Source organism: Sander vitreus, chromosome 18 (assembly GCF_031162955.1).
Source record: "Sander vitreus isolate 19-12246 chromosome 18, sanVit1, whole genome shotgun sequence".
Classification (NCBI taxonomy): domain Eukaryota; kingdom Metazoa; phylum Chordata; class Actinopteri; order Perciformes; family Percidae; genus Sander; species Sander vitreus.
The window spans coordinates 23,105,484-23,129,366 of record NC_135872.1 but is presented as its reverse complement, the minus strand read 5'-3'; the positions used below and the strand labels follow the sequence as shown (position 1 = coordinate 23,129,366).

At 39.9% G+C, this 23,883-nt stretch overlaps 2 protein-coding genes across 2 annotated transcripts; one reads left to right on the top strand and one right to left on the bottom strand.

The window, feature by feature from the left end:
* Nucleotides 1-6,100: 6,100 nt before the first annotated feature.
* il17a/f3 (interleukin 17a/f3) lies at nt 6,101-10,801 on the top strand. The gene is made up of 4 exons (XM_078275203.1): nt 6,101-6,210; nt 7,004-7,209; nt 8,488-8,631; nt 10,158-10,801. The coding sequence occupies exons 1-4, from the start codon at nt 6,202-6,204 to the stop codon at nt 10,285-10,287; spliced, it is 489 nt and encodes a 162-aa protein (XP_078131329.1). The 5' UTR covers nt 6,101-6,201; the 3' UTR covers nt 10,288-10,801.
* Nucleotides 10,802-13,778: 2,977 nt separating this feature from the next.
* On the bottom strand, nt 13,779-22,801 carry stmn4 (stathmin-like 4). Its single transcript, XM_078275202.1, has 5 exons — nt 22,730-22,801; nt 22,305-22,400; nt 21,709-21,914; nt 15,948-16,139; nt 13,779-14,382 (listed from the first exon to the last, which is right to left on the bottom strand). The coding sequence occupies exons 1-5, from the start codon at nt 22,740-22,742 to the stop codon at nt 14,323-14,325; spliced, it is 567 nt and encodes a 188-aa protein (XP_078131328.1). The 5' UTR covers nt 22,743-22,801; the 3' UTR covers nt 13,779-14,322.
* Nucleotides 22,802-23,883: the final 1,082 nt, after the last annotated feature.

Here is a 23,883-nt window from a genome sequence, read left to right as displayed (position 1 = left end):
AATCGGACTCGGGCAGAGGCATTAATAAAAACTATATAAAAATAGCGTTCTTTTCACTGTTAGTCTCGTTTGCTGTTACAGGTCATTTAAGACCATTGTATGAAAAATGAGAGAGCTTCAGAAACATTAAAACGTTACATATAGTCACTTTAAAGATATCTTGTCCAAGCCATTTTTTTTCCAATCTTTAGTTTGCCTGGTCTTCTTGTGTAATACTGTTTGTATAACCTCAACCCTGTTATGCACAATCAACCCGGGCTATCAGCATATCTATGCTGCAGGGATGCCACGTGAATGTATACATTGTTACATGTATAGTCTTGGCAATCAGGGCAAACAACTATACAATTATACACAGTTATGAGACACGGCAGGCTGCTAGGGGCGATCTAGTCAAGCAACGGACTGATGCAGTGTGCAGGCCAGTAATGTTCAGAGCCATCACATTGTGGAATAGCTTGCCAACTAGCATAGTGGAGGCTCACAGTAAGGGCAGTTTTAAAAGACTACTTAGAAAACACTCCAACAATAACGAAACATTATGTAATCTAACTATGATGGACTGTAATTGTCTGAGTGTGATGTTATTTTATTTGACACTAATGAACAAAACATGTATAAATACAGAGTAGGGCTGTAACAATATGCAATATGAAACCGAAATCGCGACACTCAGATCCACGAACCTGAGAAGGCAGAATCGCGACACAACACTTCCAACTCCCAGAGTTATCCTTCCCGTCCAGATCCAAGGGGGGAGATTCGGCAGGGAGGAGATTTTCGGCACGAACATCGGTAACGCTAACGGAGGTGTAATGTTACGAATGGCCGCTGTTCTGACTCGGGTGCCTGGGTCTGTTTCCCGACGGTTCAGTAAACTGCCGTTAGCGTCCTTAGCACCGGAGTTAAGTGCTGACCGGGTTTGGATTGCTGTGTAATGATAGTAGCTGGCTGCTAGCTGACTGGGGGCTGACTGTGGATGTGTCCCCCGGGGCTGTTGTCAGCTCTCATCCCGTGAAGCAGACAGACACAGGTGTGCTAGCTGTCTAAATTACCATTAGATTAGTCGTCTATCTATACAGTTAGCATTACTGATGAATTCGTGGATTAGCCCAGAGTTGTTAACCGTGGTCAAAACAATCATACTAAAAATAACTGAGCGTGTTGAACGATGTCGTAATCTTATGTTACCCACCAAGAATTAGCTAACGTTATAGACCAAGCATTAGCATCAGCTACTTGTCAACCAGCACCTTTATAGTAACCTTAAGCTGGATCGATCAATATTGAAATCAATCAATATCAATAAATCTTCTCTCTCTTCGTCTCTGTTGTATTACTGTGTTGCAAAGTGGCATGTAATCAATGACAAAACGATGCCATGTGGCAAAAAAAAAGTTGTATTACGTTTACTGAGTATAACTCCTCCTCCTTGTATATCATTTGTATGTTTGGTATTTTAATATACGTGAACCCCCAGGAAGAGTAGCTGCTATATTGTTAGCAGCTAATGGGGATCCGAATAAAGGAACAAAAATGATCACTGAAACCAACACAAATATGAAACTATTTCGTTATTTGTGCCATCTCCAATGCATTTCCTGTCTGCTGTGAGACATCAGGAGGCCAAATCACATTTAAGATTCAAGATGCAATACATTATTGCCATGCAAGTAAGTTGCTAGGAATTTGGTGCAGTGTGATCATTACAAAAAAAACCCAGAAAGCATTCATAACAGGACAGTCAATACCATTAAAACACACCTAGACACAACACCCCACCCCCCCCCCCCCCCCCGCCTCCCCAGACATTCACACAGGCATACCATTATACCCATAATCAAAGAGATACATGAGTTAGAAAAGTAAAAAGTAGAGTAACAATACTAACTTAACTTATTGTGATAACCCACAAGTCAGTGCAGTCTGAGGAGTTATAAAGTGCCAGTGCGTTGTTCCCATAAGGTGCTGTTGTAGGGTTGATGATGTAAATGGACTGCATTTATACAGGGCAGCTCAGGACACTTTACAGATAGAGTAGGTCTAGACCGCACTCTATAATTTACAAAGACCCAACAATTCCCCCGAGTTCAAGCATTTAGTGCAACAGCTGCGAGGAAAAACTTCCTTTTTAGGCAGAAACATATTTTAGTACAATTTTTAGCAGGGCTTAAGGGTCTCAAAGTGTTTGAGCATCTCGCTCTGAAACCATTCCTCCGATGTTATCAGTACTTTATGCTGAGTCATTACCAGAACTGTCATCAGCAGTCTCTTGACCTACATTGTTTAAACTGGGTTGGCAGTGTGTAGGAGTAGCTACTAGTGACTAAAGGTTCAGGCTTTCCACAATGATGAGTCTCTGTTGGTTTCTTAAAATGACAGTGTACTTATGATAGGTCAGAGGTCCCACCTGCAGGCCTGTTTCAAACTGACATCTGAGCCACATTTTTTGAAATGTCACAAAAAAATAAAATGCGTGATCAATTTTTTTTTTATTGATGTACATAACTTATATAAGGTTTGATTACACATTGATGGATTGCTAGTAAAGTATGTTCACAAATGTGCATGCATATAAAACTAGTGATCAACTACATGAGAAAACAATGAAACAAAACACATACTAGAATACATTTGAACAAACAAAACAATAAAATAGATAAGTAACATTTAAAAACAACAAAAAAAAAACATACCCCTCCTCCCGTCGCCGCACACCCACCTATCCTGGACCTAGGGGACATGAAAAAACCATTGTATTAAGGATTTAATTTGAACCCTCTGAGGTCTAAGGGCATTTTCACATATCTTCTTAAATGGACCTTTTTAGGGGTATTTACATATAACTGATCCCCATGTGTTTCATATCAAAATGTTCAGAACAAACTCAGCTTTCTGTGTAGTGACGCGCAAATCTGTCCTAGAGCATTGTCTAAAGAGATCATTTGGCGCTAACGCTGACACGTTGATGTTCACTTTTTGAAATTCCTCAAAATCTCTTTTGAAAACAAACCTTAAAGGTGCACTATGAGTTCCTGCATGGTTTCAGCGCGATTTCATTTTTGTCTCAAATCTCTCCTTGATCCGCTAGCTGCCTGCCCCCTGAATACACCGTGAAAAAGACCGGTCTCAGGAGACAACACAGGGGTCGTAAATGTCAAACAAACACTAGGGGCACAGGCTGTGCACTAAAATACAACAAACTACGTTCCAGCCAACCACTGACAAGATGGTTGGGGGAGGGGGTGTGGGTTAGTGACAGTTAGTCAGTTAGTCATGACAGATAGGGCCGTTTAACAGTAGCCGCAGCCGAGCTGCGCCAGGATTTTAAGTGTGTGACCGGAGGTCGTGCACCACTCTATTTATTTCATCGGCGTGCGAAAAAAGCGGAAACAGGAATAATGGACGAGTTCGCCGACAACCGGATGCCAGGACCCTCAGAGTGACTGCAAGTCTCTCTTGTAAACTTACTGGGTTAAGATGAGTTCTTTTATGGTGAATGAAAGGCTTGATCCGACGAAGTAGATCATCCAATCAAATCGAAGCATTGACGACAATGCTGCTGCCAGTTCTGCCGTTGTTTACCTTTTTCTTCTTCTTCTAGTCCGTAGAAATAGCAAAGTCGGTAGCCTTTGCTCATTAGCGCCACCGCTGTTCAGGAGAAGACTGCAACTAGTGTCGCCACCACCGCGCGCGAGTATAAACAGTTACGGCGCTCCCATGACGTCACATTTGCGCGCGCCAGGTTGGGAACGGCCAGTGTACTGAACGTTTAACGGAAACATGGTTGGAGGGGCGAGCTTGCTCTGTTTTGTTTGGTATTTACTTTGAACGTCAACAGAAGTGACGTCATGCAGGAACTCATAGTGCACCTTTAACTTACGTGTTTTGTCGTGTGTTTGAATTGTTTCGGAGCTTAAAATGAATTTACCAAAGTCTTAGGTTATATATGATTAAAATAGTAAATAAATAGCCGTTTTCCGACCAAGTAGTTACAGGAACTTAGTTATAGGAAAGGTCCACTTCTAAACAGATCTACTAACTACTCTCCCCCAAAACCGTTTTTTCCATTTGCATTCGCACTGGCCAAGTGGCCATAGGGACTGGTAGGAGGGGTAAGGGAGTGATGCAAAGCATGGCAACGGTCTTTATAGCGTTAAAATCAGAAAACAAATACACCAAAAAAAGTATGAACTAAATACTAAATCTAATGTATATAGCATATTTGTCGTAATTTAAACAAGTCTCCCGAAGAGAAACGAGTATCTCTCTCTCCCCCGCCTCTGCCTGCTACGCTGTGACCGTGTGTGTGTGTGTGTGTGTGTGTGTGTGTGACTGTGTGTGTGAGTGACGGCTGGCCTGCGAGTTTTGTCAAGCCCGCAGGGCACGCTTGTGGAGTTTAACTCCGAAAAGACAGTTAACCACAGGTTCCCGTTAATCTTATGATGGACATGTGTTGTGGTATTTAAACAAACGAACCGTCAACGGTGAAATAAAAGCCTCTTATTTACGAGAGCGGTCTGAGAGACCTCCAGCTCACAGCGGGGTCTCTGAGCATAACTGGCCGAGCGACGAGCTAGCGGCCGGGGCAGGCGCCTGCTGGCTGTCGCCTCACTTCATGGAGCTTCTCAAAAACTTTGAAGCAAATTGTCAATTTGGCATCAATTTTCGCAAGACTGCCTATATTCAAAATCTAAACAGTTGGTTTCTCGCCTAAAACATTGTCAGAAGTGAATTTAGTGATGAATAAGATGGCAAAAATGTTAAAATTGTCCCGTTGTTGATCTGTCTGTACCGGAAACCCGATCCTCGTTGACCTAGGTTCATATGCTGAAAAAGGGAACAGCGAAAATACCCTCCCCTGAAGTAGGAGCTGAAAGAGTTACAGGAACTGCGGCCAGAGGGACTTAAAAATCCCCAAATTGGTCCAGTCGGAACATGACAAAAAAAGGGTTCTAGGAATTTTATGTTCTAGGAACTGCAAAAATCCCTCCGGTCAGAAAGCGGCTAATGTCTGAAATGAAATTTTGTAATATTGCTCTTTGAGTAGGAGTGTTGTCAAACATCGGTTGGCAATCGGTTGGTTGGCAACCCCAGTGTTCCATATTTGCAATGACTATGAAGTCGAGAAGCCTCTGATTATTTGTTCTACTTTGGTTTGGCTTGACAAAACCCCCTCTGGTTTGGTTCCTGAAAGAAAATGCTCCTGCTTGTTTTGCAGATTTTTCACATCAGTGCTTTTTTTTTCTTCTTTTTTCTTTTTTGTCTATTGGCTGAAAAACAAATATGTCTGTTTTCTTTTGCCATAAAAGTAAGAAGTAGCATGCTTTTTGTTTTTCACAGCCACATCAAAAAGGTCCACAGGCGAAGGAACGTTTTCACACCTTTTTGACAGGATGCAACAGGTCAGCCCTACGAAGGTGTCACTTGGCTCATCACACTTTGAAATTTCACACTGGGAATTATTGCTTTCTGCATGCACTGAGACTTCATCGTGACAGTTCAAACTGGGGTGAAGTTAAAAAAATACAATGCTAAAAAGTTGAAAAGGATGAGCATAAGCTGTTGTCATTTACTGTAAAACACTGTATGTTTGAAATGTATGTTTGAAAAAGAGAAAAACAAGTGTCACACACTGGCTCCATATACATATCTCTATTTATTCTGAGATATGTATAAGATATGAGATAATAACACTTTTTGGTAACACTTTACTTGAAGGTATCTACGTAAGAGTGACATGACACTGTCATGAACACATGACACAGTCATGACACAGTCATGACCCATGAACCCTAACTCTAACTCTAACTCTAACCATAACTTTTTACTTTCACTTTTCATCTGCAGTCCCTAGGCAGGTGACATATGACTAACATAGAGACAGCCAGTTGGCATATACTGTTACTAGAACAAAATGCATATATAGGTAAAAAAGAAAAAGAAAAAAGAAAGTGATGGAGATGTAAATGGGCCCAAAGAAAATGTTGACCACAAAGAGACAAAGCGTTTTCTTATCAACAGATCAATGTGTTTGCATCTTTAAAATCAGTTACAGTCAGAGTGGAAATGCGGCGCCGATCTTGCCAACACACACCAACACATCCTGCCCGCATATAAACACAGGGAGAATGTGGAGATAACACGACAGACAGCAGAGGAGCGCTTCACTGGCAGAGTTGTTCTCTGCAGGCGACAATCATGCTGCTGGTGAGTTCTTTAATTTCCTCCACGATCATGACATTACTCACTTTAAGCTTTATATGACATAATGGGACATGTACTGAAAAGGATGTAAGCACATTATGTGAAACATGAATGTGTTAATGTATGTTAGGGCTGCGCAATTAATTGAATTTTGAATCGATCACAGAAATAATACAACTGAGAGAAATCATTTTTGCACAGTGTCTTTTGCGAGTAAGCTCTTAATTTGTCTTTAGTTCTGAGTGAAAAAAAAGTATTAAGGGAAATTTCACAGTTCAAGGTGTTTTCACTGTTGATTTGTTTAACTGTTTCACAGGTTGTTTTTTTTAATGTGTGATTTCAATATTGACCACAATAAAAATATATATATATATATATATATATATATATATATATATATATATATATATATATACATATATATATGTGTATCGTTACATCCCTTATCAATAAACCCAAGCATTCACATAAGGGAATTTCCAGATCAGTTTTTTTGGCTCCCGATCCAATTTTTTTTAAATATTGAATATCCGAGTCCCAATCCGATACTTGCAACTGCCTAGATTTTAAGCTTTTTTTGGTTCACAAAAACAACTAAGTTAATAAAGTGACTAAAAGATGTCTTCAGCTTAATACATTTAACTTAGTGCAGCTAGCATTTTTTGTAAAACTAAATCAACTTCTACTTAGAATGGTGTAGAATCGACTGATGTAAATGATCGGAGTGAGGTGATCGGGGTGACTGCAGATCCCCGATCAGTTAAAAAAATGCCCTTCCTGGTGTTCTCCTGTTCAGGGTTTGAGAGCTTTGTTGGTGCTGGGTCTGGTCCCGCTGTTGCACGCCACCAGGAAAGGCAATACGGTGTCCCTGAAGTTGGGTCAGGGAAGCAGACTGAAGGGCCAGACGGTGAGGCTGGTCCTGGATCCGCTGGTGCAGCCTCAGATTGCCAGCATGTCGGCCTCGACCATCGCCAACATGTCTCTGTCACCGTGGACGTACAGGTCAGGCATCGAGCAAAGTGTATTCATATAGTATGAGAGGCCGTATGGGTGATAATTCATACTTGGTCTCAGTGTCTGTAAGTGAGAATGTTAGTGTTCATAAGAAAGTACAGCTGTGTGTGTGTAAGTGATTATGATTTATTGCCCAGACAATAATGTGTCTGGGTCATAAGATAATGTCTGTGCATGTAAGAGAGTATGCCAGTTTATGTGCAAGAGTATAATGGTGTATGTGAGGTTATGGTGTTGCATGTGAGACCAAGTATGAATTATCGCCTATACGGCCTCTCATAATATACATTACATGTCATTTAGCTTTTATCCAAAGCGACTTACAATTGCTATATATATGTCAGAGGCCGCACACCTCCGGAGCAACTAGGGGTTAAGTGTCTTGCTCCGGTGTTCAGACGTGCTTCAGAGTGCTTCGGGACCATCTACAAAGTACAACACCAAAAAGAGATACAAAAATATTTTCAAAAATAGGCATATGCTTATTTCTTAAAAGTGCTGTAGTACAACTAGCAGGAGACAAGTTATAATTTAGGTAATGTTGGAGACACTACCTTACTCATTAAATTAATAAATATGTTGTATCTCTTTTTAGTGTTGTACTTTGTAGATGGTCCCTAAGCACTTTTAAGCACTTCTGAACACCGGAACTAAACAGAGCTGAATTAGCACAACATTTATGCATTTCTTTCACATCTACTGTAGTCAGATCCACTGTGTTCTCTCGGAAGGAATCACTTCACATGGGTAGGCACTTGTAATGACATTTCGAACATGTTAAGAGGCTAAAAGCACGTTTAAAACTTGCCCGGTTTCAATCTCCTGGGTGCTAACGCTAGCAGGAGGATAACACGGTGTAGGCAGCACCGATTGTTTTCGTTTTTCTCGCTATTGACCGCACTCCAAATTTACAAACAACAGAGCTACGTGTTGAAATTGACCGGAATTCTCCTTTAACTCATGACGCGTTGTATGAATTGTTTCGGTGCTTGAAATGAGTTTACCAAAGTCTTTAGGTCTGCAAAGAAATGTTGTAATATCGCTTTTTGAGTAGGAGTTTTGTCAAACCTCGTTTTCGTACCTCAGAGGGTTATAAAACCCTGAGCGGAGGCTCTAAGAGTTCTAAGTCTGAGGGCCCTTTAATGTTTTCCTTCATCGCTTTACACCAGTTGGTGCATTTTGACGTGTTTGGTGATTCAGTTATCAGTTTTAGAACTTTTAAAACCTGGAATCCTAATTATAAATGTGTCTTTGGTCTGTCTCTAGAGACTCCTGTGTGGAATCTCGGTTGCCTCGGCGGATCTCTCATGCTCAGTGCCTGACCTCTGGCTGTCTGAGCCTGCCGGGGGGGGGAGAGGATGCAGCCCTGGAAGCCAAACCTATCTACTACCAGGTCCTGGTCCTCCACAGGTAAAACACGGCAGTCTTTGTAAAAACACCTAATGATGCAGTTTTGGCCTTTTGTTTCTAGTGCAAGTTATACAGTGCTACAATCGTTCTTGTAAGTTCACGGGAGGGCAATTAAAGTGAAATGTAATTTGGAGAGCATTTTCTCTCTTAATCTGATGCATTTCCTGTTGAAACAAGCTGCTGGGCAGAAGCTATTCTAAATTGAAGTTAGAGGCACAACATAAAAAAAAATCTGTTTTTATTTCTGGGTTTTTAATGTGTATTACACTCCAAAAGTAGTTATTTGTTCACTGTTTTCCTGGATTTAAGTGGGATTTTTTTTATTTTTGGCATTTTTCCGCCCTTTAGTTGACAGGACAGTTTATAAATGGGGAAATGGGGAATGTACTTTTGGTTATATGGCAAGCGTTACCGCCAAGGCACTCCAAGTGGGATTTTTAAAAACACATAGAGTACAAGAACAGAGAAAATATGTAAAATATTATTTTTCTGGCATATATTAATGAGTAAGTGTACATAATGAGATGCAAATAAATGATAAATCAGTTCTAAAACGTCCATTTCATTGTGGCTTGAAGTGGTAGGAATTGAAAACCAAAAGTAATCTGGTGTTTATCATCCAATGCCAAACACAGAGGTTAGCCTCTGCACTGCCTCATACGTCAAACTGAAATTATGAACAAAAAACATCAAACTCGTGTAAATATTTATTTCAAAGACATTGCTGGCAGTTTTCTTCCTGACTGACACCCCATCGCTGAATACATGGGTTACAGGGTTTGGCATTTTTAAAGCTTTAGTGTGTAACTTTTTGATATTAATGAACGTCCGTTACATTCAAGCCATTGCTAAATGAGTTGCTACAAAGCTAATTAAACCTATCAGCTCCACACAACTCTCTCAGTATTTCTCAGTATGACTATGTTCAGAAGATTGTGTCGTCCGGTGACTTTCCCGCACAGAAACTCGAGTGAAGATAATGACCTCTTCTGAAGAGTCCATCATCTTTTTTTAATCCTCCTTGTCCTCCTGGGCTACTAGCAACCAGTGTTGGGAGTAACGCGTTACAAAAGTAACGCAATTACAGTAATGTATTCCTTTTTGCTGTAACGCAGTAATATAACGCATTACTAATTAAATTTCAGTAATAATATACCCGTTACAATCTCAGTAACGCAAGTTACAACGCATTTTAACGCAACATTTAGTGGTGTTTTGTTTTTTTAAGAATTCCCCAACACCGCGAAACATTTCTTCACAGAAAAAAAAAGCCATGAGTATTATTTCCTGTTGCTGTATTCGATGGTTGAGATGACTGCAGAGACAGATACATTTGCGAGATGGATATTGTTTTCAGGAGTTCAGGGGGGGTCATGAATTTTGTGAATTTTGTTGTCATTACTTAGAATTCTTTATGGGGGCGGCAGAAACTAAGCACTCTAGCTTTAACAGATTTTGCATTTGCAAGTGTGTCTTCGACTGGTACTGTATATTCAGCCCTCCCTAATTCCCCCATCCCACTCCAGAGTCCCACAGCAAAGGCACAGTAAGAAAGCAGGGAGGATGAGGAGGAACCAGTACAAATTCAGACTGGGGACGGAGGTGATCTCGGTGGGCTGTACCTGTGTGAGGCCCAGCGTCATACCACAGCAGTAGAGACTTCTCATGTTGGCAGCTCCTTCAGTGTATTGTACATTTTTTTTATCACTTTCTAACTTAAACTTGTATTAAGCAATATTTTTTAAGTTATCACTGAATCTTGTGACTGTGCAATGTATTTCATGAAGACGCATAAATGTATATCTCTGTGCCACCTTCTATATATGTCTGTGACCGGGCCTTTGTGTTAGCTAATCGAACTTCATACAATGATGATAAAAAAGAACTGCAAAGAGCTGTGCTTCTTTCTGCCCCCTAGTGGTGAAAAAAAGGCTCAACGCACCTTTAACCTGAGTGTACATTGTCTGGCAAACACATTCAATGTATGTCATTTTCTTAGGAGTCATGAAAGGGGTGTTGTTGGAAATATTTGTTTATATACAGTATATTTGTGTTGGGTAATTTTTTGTATTTCTCTTATGTTGCATGGTCACATTTTATAATAAGTATGTTCTTATTTTAATGTAAACAATATCAAAATGCTTTATTAAAGTTTTTTCCCCAACTTTGATATCTTTTGGGCTGTGAAAAATGATTGTATATTTTGTTGTATAGGACACGTGTAACATGTAAATGATTTCTTAAAAGATTATTTATGTTGGACAACTTACATGCAATGACATGATATACCCTATAATAAATAATTTTCTTCCTGTAAAGGTTCACACTATGAATTCACGTGTTCAACTTTATACCATGCTAACACATATTTATGGCATGTATTATGTTCCTATTATAATGCTCCATGGATGTGACTGATTTAGCAAAGAGTAGTAATCTCATATAAGGAACCAGTGTGCACAGTCTTCTTCATTTTTAGTTTTCTTACCTCTGATACTCTCTGATAGCTATTGACTGATGTTCAATTCTAGCATATTTTAGGAAAATATTAAATGTAAATAAAATATCTATTCAATTATCTTTTTAATCTGAAAAACATAGTTTTCAGATCTTTTGGTTGGTGCAGGTATTATTTTTAAGGTATATACTGCCCCAACAAGTTTAAGCAATAAAGTAGGGCAGCCTGGGAGCCAAGACCCAGGGTAAAAAATAAAAGGCCTTAGTACGGAAGAGGACTAGGGCCACATGTGAAAAATTTATTTTAATGCGCAGTTTAAAGTCAGAATTCTGAGAATACAGTCACTACGTGTGTTCAAAACTGTTCCCTATCACGGAAATTTCCTTCACTTTAAAGGTCGAGTGTGTAACGTGTTTAGTTGTTCATTATCAAAATCTGTGTTGCCCGTTCACAAACTTGTCCTTTTTCATAAATATTTACCATCACCATCAATTCCAAGTATTCCTATTGGTTTGACATTTTACATTTGCATTCGCATGAACTGGGGTAGACGCTCCATATTCATGCGCCATCTTGAAATACGTTAGGGAACATACACGATATACTGCTCCGCCTTTCACGTTTTCGCTGTCACATGATAAACTCACAGGTGCTGCTAATGCTGCTGATGGGTATCGTAGCTTCCCGGCCCCTGCAAGTTTGAAGCATAGGAAGAAGGAAACATGGAGGACCACACATATTAAAAATTCAAATTTCAGGAACAGGAGTCTTCTTCTTCTTCGCCCAGAAAAAGAAAGGATATTGAAAGGTGCAAGAGACCGGCTTTTTGAAGCGTGAAGGCTACCGTAGCTGTAATACGTACTTTGAACTGCGTGGCGCAAGAGAGTTGATTGCGATATATGATCTCAATGCTAGATGGGAGAAATTCCTACACATTGGACCTTTAAAGTCCACTATAAAATACCCACAATGCACAGCTAATTTGAGTGTGCATACGAAGTACCCTACATTTTACTCACATATCCCACAATGCAACACTGTCGTGTTTACCTGGAGGAGAAAAAGAAGCAGAAGGACCCGTGAAACTGAAAAGGAAAGATGGAGCAGGCATTTGTTTCTAAACGGTGGAAATGTAACATGCAACATATTTACAACCTTGTACTATCCTCCTGAGTTCCGGTTTGTTCCAGGGATGTATTAGAAGTATTTTTGTTCTGGTTTGTTTACATGACGCTGGGCTCCCCCGCCTCCATCACACAAATAACCGGCACACATACTGGCGCATCTACTGACGCAACGATATTTTCAGTGAGTGTCCGAAATCTCGTTTGGTCATTACCTGTATAGTTCACTATTTAACAAACACTGTGTAGGGAATAGTGAGTGAGTGATTAAGGGAACGGTTTCAAACACAGCTACTGATTTTAGTCAGAATTGTAAGATTAAAGTCAAAATTCTGAGATTAGAGTGAGAGTTCTGACTTTATTCTCAAAATTCTGAGTTCAAAGTCAGAATTCTGAGTTTCTGACTTTAAACTCAGAACTCAAATACATTTTTACATTGGCCCTAATTCTCTTCCATACCTGTGTGTATGTGTGTGTATACAAGTGCACGCAACACATTGCACTATCAATCTACAAATGAAAACAAGAGCAAAGCGTGAGTTCAGTCAAGCCGTTTTTACTGACCATGCCAAATAGATACAATCACTCCAGCCTTGAAGATAGACAGCGACACACAGTTACAGCAAGTACAAACCCCATGTAACGACTCCCTGCTTACACTGCAAACATTTGAGACATTTCAATCAAGTCAGTATGACTCAACAACTCAAGCCAATTTCATCTTTCCGTTTACTCTTTTTGGTTTACATTCTCTTTAAAATCATAGACTGACATCAGAGAACAGTGACACATGCCAAAGCAAGGTTAGCCAGAAACCCCAAAACTCTTCCTTTTCGAAAACAAATTTGTCCAAGTTTAGATCTACTGTCACTCAATACGTGATGTTATTGTTGTGTATACTGTATATATCCACTGTCCTTCATGTGTTCATATGTGCTTTTGAGTTGTGCTTAATAAAAGAAGAGTGCAATCAGTGCTCTAAATCTAAGACTCAAATGCATGTCACTAATCTACAACTACGTACACTACATTTAAAGACAAAGAGCCTGAAAATGGCAAAATACAGCAGAGTTTCTTCCTTTTTCAAGCCTTTTTTCCTTCTTTTTTTTTTTTACTCCCTGGAGCACTGTAGAAAGAAACAAGAGCCTGATTCTTCCTTTTTATAGTCATAAACAATATTGTAGGATTCACTGAGTTCAGCTCACGCAGATGTCCCCAGACAGACCCAACAATTCCAAAAATGGTGCATGCTAAGAATACGCACGAGAGCGGTGGACCTTGGGAAATCAATTTTTATTTTTAATTTGGAAACCGCAAAAGTTTGTGTTACAGTATGTCCTGTTTATATTGACTAGTAAGTATGCTGTAAATCAAAGACTGAAGAAGCCTGGGACTGACTTGTACTGGTTGTGACTGACTAGGGCTCCTGAACTACATCTGTGTGTCCAGTTTTGTTTAAGCACATAACACATTTTTTCATCTTTTACTTGGTAACAATTTAGATTACAACTCCCTACTTCATAGTTAGTCTAATTGGATAGAAACCCCGTAATTGGTAGTGCCAAATAGGCAGCATTCAGTTACAATTTCTAATATAAGGCATCATTAAGAAAAACACAGCTTAGTTAATTATGCTGAAGTTAATCTGCTCAGCTGACATGTGGTGTACCCCAGGGTTCAATCCTTGGTCCTATTCTTTTCCTGCTTTCTGACTTAAAAAACTGCAGGAATGGGAGCTATGATTTAAATCGTTACCTCCTCCTGCTTTGATGCAGCTTTCATTCTCACCAAACAACCAATGCCGCCCCCTATTAAAAATTTTAAATGTTTGTTTTGATGCCGCCCGATCCCCCCACCCACTTTCTTTTAGAAAAAAGAGACAGATTTCTTTTTGAATTTCAACATCAAGAGTTGGCTAAACTTTGTACAGTTTGTTCATAATCGTTACAGTATACATCAAATATGAAAACTTGGCTTTTCCTTTTGTTCGAGTTGCTTTTGAGTTCTTTTTCTTTCTTTTTCTTTTTTGCACTGTTTTGATTTCCTTTTTTTACAGACTCTAAAATCTCCCAGTCCTGCTCATTCTCTTTCTTCTGCTTCTCCACTCATCTACCGGCAGGCTTCCTCCTTCATCTCCTTGTTCTTCCTCACTTCTTCAGCGTGTTTGTCCTGCCAGACAAACACAGAGACATGACAACATCAGAGTCGTATGCATCCATGCATTAATAAGAGAGGTGCCAACAGAACAGCTCAGCAACTGTTCATAAAAATTTTAACGGGGGAATGAAACAGAGCGGGGAGAACTAAAAACTCTTTTTCACCTCATATAATATTCATGCTTACTGATCCAGCTTGTGATAGAAAATAGAAATGCAAGCCCAGTTGATGATACTGAAGGCTTGCCTCATTTGCTCTCAAGAAAACAGTGGTGGTTAATGGAAAAGTTTGGTATTTTGGAAACACGCTTATACGCAAGACATCATTTACGCAAGACATCATTTCCTAATATGTGAGCTTCAGGGGTGCTGGTGGGCGGATTTCGTTAACCTTTGGACCATAGACTGTAAAAAAGAATGGACGGAGCTGCCAGGTTTTAGGTGGTAGGTCCTGGGTTGTTTTGGGGTGTTGTCCATGTTTTAATCTTAAACTTCACAGTGACCCTCTCACTGTGTGTTTCCACTTCATCAAAAGTAACTGGAACATTTTGGTTGCCTAAATATGTCTTGTTCAGCGTTCAGTAGCAGTCTGTAAACTAAGCTAGCTAGCTAGCGCTAGCGTTAGATGGTAACTTAGGGGAAAGTTTGCCAAATTTCTTATCTAATCTTATATGGAGATAAATGGCGCCAGTAACCGGAGGTCTGCGGTGACCTGCCAGTACAACTCAGCCGGAATGACTCGCTTCAGCCGGTTAAAAATTAGCAACTTTCCCTCTTAGCTTAGCGAAGTGCCATTTCAACCATAGACGACATGGTATTGGCCGCATCATCCTCCCCAGCTCCACCCTTTTGTCCAAAAATCATCACTTCCGGTTTCAAAAAACCAAGATGGCAATGGCCAAATTGCCAAACTCAGAGCTTCAAAGCAATAGTCCTTAAAAAACAAGGGGGAGGTCACTGTTGCTTCGTCCACTATTTTGACAGTCTATGCTTTGGACAGCGCCAGGCTAGCTGTTTCACCGTTTCCATTCTCTATGCATAGCCAAGTTAGCTGGCTGCTTATGTGCAAATATTGTGAAAGTGGTACAAATCTTATCATCCAACTCTTAGTAAGGAAGCGAATAGATGTATTTCCTAAAGTGTCAAACTATTCCTTTAAAAATGATGACACAACAAAATAAAATGCGTAGAAATTGATATGGAGTAGCTACCCCATAATAGTAAAAATTATCTCATGCACATTCTTTCCAAGAGTTAGATTAGAAGATTGACATCATTCTCATGTCTGTGTGCTAACTATGTAGCTGGAGCTGTGAGGCAATAAGCCTAGCTTCTGTCATTCCATACACTGTTATTTCAATAACTCGAAACACTTGCAGTCCACCTGAGTGGACATGTGAAAAATGCATGTTTAAAGAAAATGAAGTTCAAATATTTTTTATGCCTGATGAAGAATAACTGACTGGGGTTATCATAATTCATGCATGAAAGGGTTAAGTGCTAGACCTTGAGTTTGAGAACAAAAAACCTTACAAGCTTTCTATAAAGGTTAGAATAATCCTATCAACTGGACAGTACCTTCTCCTGGAGCCGCTCCAGCATGGCGGCCAGCAGGGCCTCCCTGTTCTCCTTGTTGGCCTCCATTTTTTGCTCAAGCTTCTCCTTGGCGTTCTTGATGAAGTTGTTGTTCTCCTCAAAGGCCTTCTGGATCACCTCACGCTCGTGCTCTCTCTTCTCCGCCAGGTGCTTCAGCAGCTCTGCCTCCTGGCACTACAGGGGGATAGAGAGCAATGAAGGTAAATCAACAGGCAATTTTTGTAGTCTATATCAATGACGTTTCATTTCCGGGATTGTTCAGGTGCCCCCCGGAAATTCAGCTGGATGTCCCTAATTTTCAGGTGGATGTCCGTCACCTTACACTTTCTCTGTGTTGGCATTCTAAACTCAGGTGGATTAATGAGGACTATGGTTAACTGCTCCTCAGATCTCTGCAGGGTAAATCCAGACAGCTAGCTAGACTATCTGTCCAATCTGAGTTTTCTGTTAAAACGACCTTTGAACGTACACACGTTCCACCAAAACAAGTTCCTTCCCGAGGCTATTTTGCAGCGGCACCGTTGCTCCGTCAGGCGCTAAGTGCCCAAGACGATTGTGATTGGTTTAAAGAAATGCCAATAAACCAGAGCACGTTTCTCTCCCATCCTGGAATGTTGTGTGGACTAGCCAGACCTTCCTCCGCAGCGCTGTGGAGGACGGTCTGGCAATGTCCGCCTACAATTTTGGTAAACTGCAAATGACAAAAAGAGTATTAGTTGCAATCGTGGAGATCGTAGGCATAACAAGAGGCTGAATAGGCATTAGGGAGAAAGACAACTGAACTTGAATGATGCACAAGAGTTCCCATAAAACACTCCCACTCAAACACATGCACAATTAACAGAAAGTTTTGTGTCGGGCAAAGGCCTTTAACGTTTTTAAGGCTAAGGACCCATTAGCTGAAAGAAAGATGGAGCAGGGCCCCTCTACTAATATTGTATAAAATTGAGTTGCATATTAAACTGGTCCTACAATAATGTGTAGGGCAGTCAAAGGCCTTTACACATAGGCTAGCTTACCTATAGGCCAGTAAGCCTATCATTATTCCTATGTCCTACATCCTGTCCCCTGTACATTCTATATATCCTGAACTTTTGCACTTCCCGCAACATTTTTGTACATCCTGCACTATCCCAATTCATGCTAAATAGTTGTAGGGGCCCGGATAGCTCAGTTGGTAGAGTGGGCGCCCATATATAGAGGTTTACTCCTCGACGCAGTGGGCCGGGATTCGACTCCGATCTGTGGCCTTTTGCTGCATGTCATTCCCCCTCTCTCTCCCCTTTAATTTCTTCAGCTGTCCTGTCAATAAAGGCCTAAAAATGCCCAAAAAATAATAATAATAAAAAAATAAAAGTTGTATGTATGTATGTGTGCATATATGTATGTGTGCATATACAGTATGCATGTGTGTATGTGTTATTTGTTTCTGTATTTATTGTTTGTTTATTTAATATTATTGTTTTATGTATGCACCTTCAACCAGACAAATTGAAAAGTGCTACTATAAATAAATTGCTTTCTGATTCTGATTCTGAATGTTGGGTAATCTTTTTTTTTTTTCCCCAAAAAGGCTGACTTATCTTTGGTAATACTATGTTGGATTCATGTACATTTTCAGACATTTCAATAAAAAAATATAAAAATAAACCTTCACATTTTTAAACAACAATTTGATGGCCCCCCTGCAGTAACTCTGAGGACCCCTTAGGGGTCCTAGAACCCCTGTTGAAGAGCTCTGGCTTTAGTTTATCGTCTGTGATTGAGTCTATGACCTGCAGACAAAACCCTCTCTATACAAGATATACAAACACCTGTCACCTCAGAAAGTGTGTTGCAAAGATTTCAAATACAGGCCAAATGTAAAGGAAATCCAGTGCTCCTTCTCTGAGAGGCACAAATAGTTGGTCTGTGCCTCTCTGTCTTCGTGTTTGTTTTTATGTTAGGTAAGTCATGTTACTGTTTACTAGGATGTGGGCCATTTGTATGATTTGCAGTAGCTGTGACCACTGCCTCAGGAAATAAGTCATTTACACGACTGCCACAGAAATGTTTGCACACACATTTTTTAATTACAACGAATTAAGCTGAATATTTGACCATTTATTCATTAACGTTACTTTTAGCTAACTATTTCAACCATTTATCCAGCACTTATACCTAATCATTTGAACTGTTTAGCCATTACTTTTAGCTATTTATTTCTACCGTCATTACTTTTTGCTCCCTGTTTAAACTTCTGCGCTTGCTCGCTGACCAGTTTTTTGTGTAGTGTTCAGGTGTTACAGTTGACTTCATGTTAATATGTTAACCTAACCCTAACCCTAACCCATTTTATCAAGTCATAATTTTCAAAATTTTCAAATTAAAATAGTTGGATACAATATTTCCATGTACTCCTCTGGCAGCTGCATGAGTAGATCACTGCTTCAAAGCCCCTGAAAACATGACTCATGAAATATTCATGACTAAGTAGCAACCACACATCTCTTCCGACTATGGTTATAAAACCAGGTGTCTTCAACGTTTTTTAATCCAAGGACCCCTTTAGGAAACTGAAAGAGAGATGGATCAGGGACCCCTACTACATATTTTGTATAAAATGAAGTTTCATATTAAACTGGGCCTGCAATAACGAGTGGGCAGCCTAAAGCCTTTACATACCTTTTTTTGCCTATGCAATACTAAGCTATTAAAATAGCCTTATAATTGTTGGCATGGTTTGGATGGCTACCACCTTACCTATACTGCCCTGCAAAGGCAAAAGACCTTAACTCGCCAGAGTTTGAAACTGAGAAAAATTACTTTAAAGTGTCTTTGTTGTCTAGGCAAATGTATTATAGGTAGGACACTGGAAATCTGGCTATTACCTCTTTTAATGAAGATAAGTCTGTACATAAAAAAAACTTACGGTCGAACTTGACCTTTGACCCTTATTTGGAAGTGACTGTACTCTGCCTTATGGATACCCTCTGTATTATCTGCCAACAAATAAAGAGCCATGCCCAAGGCTCTTCCATAATAATCAATATACTGTAGTTACTGTAGAAACTGAAATGAATAGAGAAAATCATTATAATGATAATAAAGATAATGATATTTTATCGATATTCAACATCCATAGGAAATAATATAAGGTCCAAAAACATTTTATTTGACCAATATGGTAGCCTATTTTATTAATCAATGTTCACCAGGTTTTTCGGAAAAACCCCCCGTCAAAATTGAAAAAGTTAGATTGACTCAAGATATTTCTCCACATGATAAAGGAGGTCTTGAATATCCCAAAAATGACAATAACTCATTTTCGACCAAAGATGAAGTTACGGTCTTTTGCCTTTGCACGGCAGTATAGGTCAGTAAGCCTTTCCTCAGTGGGGATTTATATTTGCTAATAATATGTTGGATTGATGTTAAGACTTAAATTAATAATTTGGAGGCCCCCCTGCATTGAATCTGAGGACCCCCTGTTGAATATCCCTGTTATAAACAATACAAAAAATGTAAAAATTACACTTACATGTGGCACTTTGTAGTTTGGCTTCTTTAAAGCTAATATACTTCTATGTGAGTCCTGCTGTTCTGAGTTTGTATTTATGGTTGAATGCACTTATTGGAAGTCGCTTTGGATAAAAGTGTCAGCTAAATGAAATGTAATGTAAAAGTAGGCAGAATCAAAGAACAGAATATGAAAAGTCTTTCGGTATTAATTACTGAGTGTAAAACTCAGATAATGTGCAGCATTTTAGTACGGGACATCACCTTTTTTTTTATATTAAGCCCTGCCCACTACAAACCAGTCAAAATGGTACAGAGGAAGAAAAATCAAGGAAATATCTAATGTGAAAGTACCAACCCTGTTCTGCAGAATATAGTGTTTTTATGTAGCACTCAGGAAAGCCACTATAATCCCACAGGATCCCACCCACCACCCTCTTCACCCATCCTTTAGTTACTGCCATCAGGTCGACGCTATACAGAGTCCCATTTGCAGGTAAAGACATTTACAAAAAATCCATCATCCCCTCTGCCATCACCACACTGAACGAACAGCCATCCATAGACAGCATCAAACAGCTCCATTCAGGCTTCTTCTTGCACTGTTATTGCAATTTCCACATGTTTGTACGGTTACTGTTTTTTACACTGTTTCTATACATATCTTTATGTTCTTATATGTATTTTATGTTTTGAGCCTGCCCTGTCAAAGACAAATTTCTGTCACTCATGACAGACATCTCATTTCAATCCCATTACTTATAGTAAGAAGCTGGTTGGGGAAAATATATTTTCAGGGCCTTAATGAACAAATTAATTGAAACATCTGATGTCGCAGGTGTGGTGTGACCGCTCTGCTGCAGGACACATTTCTCTGTGCCAGCGATAATTCCTCTGACCTCACCTCCCCCCTCTCCCTTCCTGCCTCTCTCTCTCTCTCTCTCTCTCTCTCTCTCTCTCTCTCTCTCTCTCTGCCATCCCCTCTGCTTGATGAATATGAGCCATTGTGAGTGTGTCCTTTCATGATTGCCCTTGTACTTTCATGTCCTTCGTTTCATCTTCCCACCCTCCCTCTGCTTGTGTTTCCTCCCTTTCCTTTCCATCAACTCCAACATTCCCTCCCTCTTTCCCTTCATCCGTTTCCACGCTTTTTTTTCTTCCTCTCCTGGGTTGATAAATCACGCTAGCCACAAAGAGCGTTGTCAGATGTATAACAACGCCTGAACGAGCTACTAAACAGTGAGGTTTAGGGTTACGGTTTCAAGGGTTAGGGCCTGTTCAGTTGGATTTCTTGTACGATCAGGGGTTATACTGGGCCTTCAATCAATAAACAAATGAATCGTATTGACAGTTTTATTGCATCATCACCAGCGGAGCACCTTCTCTAAGAGGCTCCGACAGCTTCGATGTAACGCTACTAAAAAACATTCCTGCCACATCCCATAAAACTGCACAACAATTTACAGCTGTGTGTGAGATAACGCTCTCATTACCTCACACATTACAATACTGCACTGTTATGCTACTTGCACACTGGTCCCTTCATATTTAATATCACACATATTTTATTTTGTTATATATACTATGTATGTAGGTTGTACGTTTTATTCTACACTTGTATATACATGTACATTCTTTTCATTCCTCTGAGTATATTTTTTTCATCAGTTGTTCTGGCATTTTATCTTTTGCTATCTTATTTTTTTTTAAATCTTATTTATTATTTCTAGTATATTTCTTGTGTTTTCTGTCGAAAGACGATTGTGATTGGTTTAAAGAAATAATAACCAGAGCACGTTTTTCTCCTATCCAGTAATGTTGTGTGTTCTCCACTGTTTTGTAAACTACTGTTTATTTACAGTACGCATACTGTTTTTAAAGGCATTTTACTGTAAATAGACAAATAATTTACAGTAATATACTGGCTGCAGTGTTCTATCCTTTATTTTCCCAGGATGCATTGGTATTAACAGTAAATACCTGTAATATTTAACATTCGCAGATAGTGCTGCAATATTATTTTCTCCCAGAATGCATTGCCATTTACAGTAGGATCCTGTATAACATTAAAACAGTAAGACACGGGGAGATTGTTGCTGTAAATTTACATCAAACATTTACAGTGTGGCAAGAGACTTTAAAGTTGTAAGGAAATTTAAAATGAAACATTTGAGGCTGGAATTTTCTGCCAGATCCCACTTTACGACGCTACAGAAACCCGACCCCGCCCCTTCCCTCCCCTCACCTTTCGCCTCTCCTCGGCAGCCTCCAGCTTCTTCTGGATCTCCTCCAGGGACGGGTCGCGGCGCTGCGGCATGGAGGTGTTGAGCTCTGGCACTCCGTCGAAGGACGGGGGCTTGAGGATGACCTCGAAGGCCTGGCCAGATGTCCGCTTGTTCAGCTCAATGACCTCCACGTCTTTGATGACGCACCAGCCCAGGTCCACCGCATCTGTGGTGTTGGATTGTGGCCATGTTTAGATTATTCATTCACTATAAATCTTTAACACAGGGGCTCCATATGGGATTTGTGAGGTATCGTGTGGTTTGTGGTTAACCGACATCCCTTCTTTAATGTATTCTCATGAACAGGTTTGTATGATATTGTATGAAAACTTCCAATTTGTAGGATATCCTACAAAATTACGAATTACAGTGCATAACTTTTCGTAACTATATGTACGAATGGTTCATGAGAACAGCCTGCCCTTCGACATGTCTCTGCTTTAGAAAAACAAATTCCTACATTTACCCAAAATGACTAGTGTCTATATTGGCTATAATACTGCATACCCCCCCCCCTCCCACAGTTGTTAATGTGTGAAAGTCATATGTTTTTTACCTTCTGCCTTATATGTAGGTTTGTCTGCAGTCTGTGGGTTCAGGCAGGCACAGAACAGAGACACCAGGGGGAGCTCTTTCACCTTCTCTTTGTAGGCTGAGGACACACGCGCGCACACACACCCACACACACACACACACACACACACACACACACACACACACACACACACACACACACACACACGTTTTGTCATGCTGACAGTGTTGACTTGAACTGAACGATGATGTAATTCTCCTTTTCAGTGACATTGTCACATTTTCATTGTTATTAATGCAGTCATTATAATGACAACATATGTGGCTCAGATAACAAAAGTACTTTTATCTTGTTATCATTCCCACAATGGAATCATGAGCAGTATACACAGTAAAGGAATAGGGAGCTGAGGTGTGCAGGACTTTCTGCTGTGGCTGTATATTTACCTGCCAGAGTCATCTTCTCACTGCGTATGTTACTCCCCGGGGATGCTGAAGATCCTTCTCAGTCTGTCTGAGAGACACATGCAGAGACAGGGGGGGGGGGGGGCTGAATAAGGCAGATTCAAAGCTCATAAAACGCATGTGTAAAGCAGTGGCTAAGCAGAGAATTTACAGCCGCAGGCTGACTTGTGTAAGCACCTCCCATTAAGGTTCAATTCAACCAATGAAAGAACAGTGCTGCGCCACAAAAATAAAAGTGGGCTAAAACAGAGGGCAATTCATGACAAGGATAGTTTGTCAGTCGTAATACGTCGACATGCTGGGAAAACCAAACCAGAACTAATGAATAAAAAGACATCATCGAAAACAAAATATCATGTAATATTTCCTCAATATTTCATCAGACATCATAGTCTTGTTAACATGTGAACAAAAAGTAGCCCGTGCATCCTTTGATAGGTGCTTTCAACAAACAGAGGAACATTGCATTCTTGTTAATACTGTTATATATCAGTGATCTGTGATGCCATGTCGATGTCCATGTTAGTGATTTCCTGTTTCCCAAAATGCCACTGGACAACTCTTAGAGAGAACAGGCTTAAAGACCCCCATCAGGCATGTTTAAAGACTTATAAAAACATAAATTTGTGTCTGATGTACTGTAGTTTTTACATAAACCCCCCCCCAAAATTAATCTTTTCCTTGTCCCTTATTTTAAAAATCTAGAATCTAAATGCAAATATTGTTCATTTCCAAAGTCTAACTCTTACACACAAAAGATGTCTCCAATGGCTAGTTTTCATCAATTATTACATACAATCATTGTGTGCAAATTTCCAGATAAATGTGCATTTTCCATCCACAAATGTTAATATGTGAATATTAGGAGTTGGTAAATCAAGCTAAACAGTAGGTGGCACTAATTCTCCAGTCGGGTGCCATTGAACTACTGCAGAAGACGAGAGTGCACACAAGATGACTTGTTAAAAGAGCACTAGTCAAACCTCAAACAAATGATATGAAAACCATGTAGAAAATATAGTGGAAACATTTGAAACATTGTTTCAAACCATCTTGGTTTTTTGAAACTGGATGTGACAATTTTTGGACGAGAGGGCGAGGATACATACAACAACAAAGAGGAAAAGTTGCTTTTT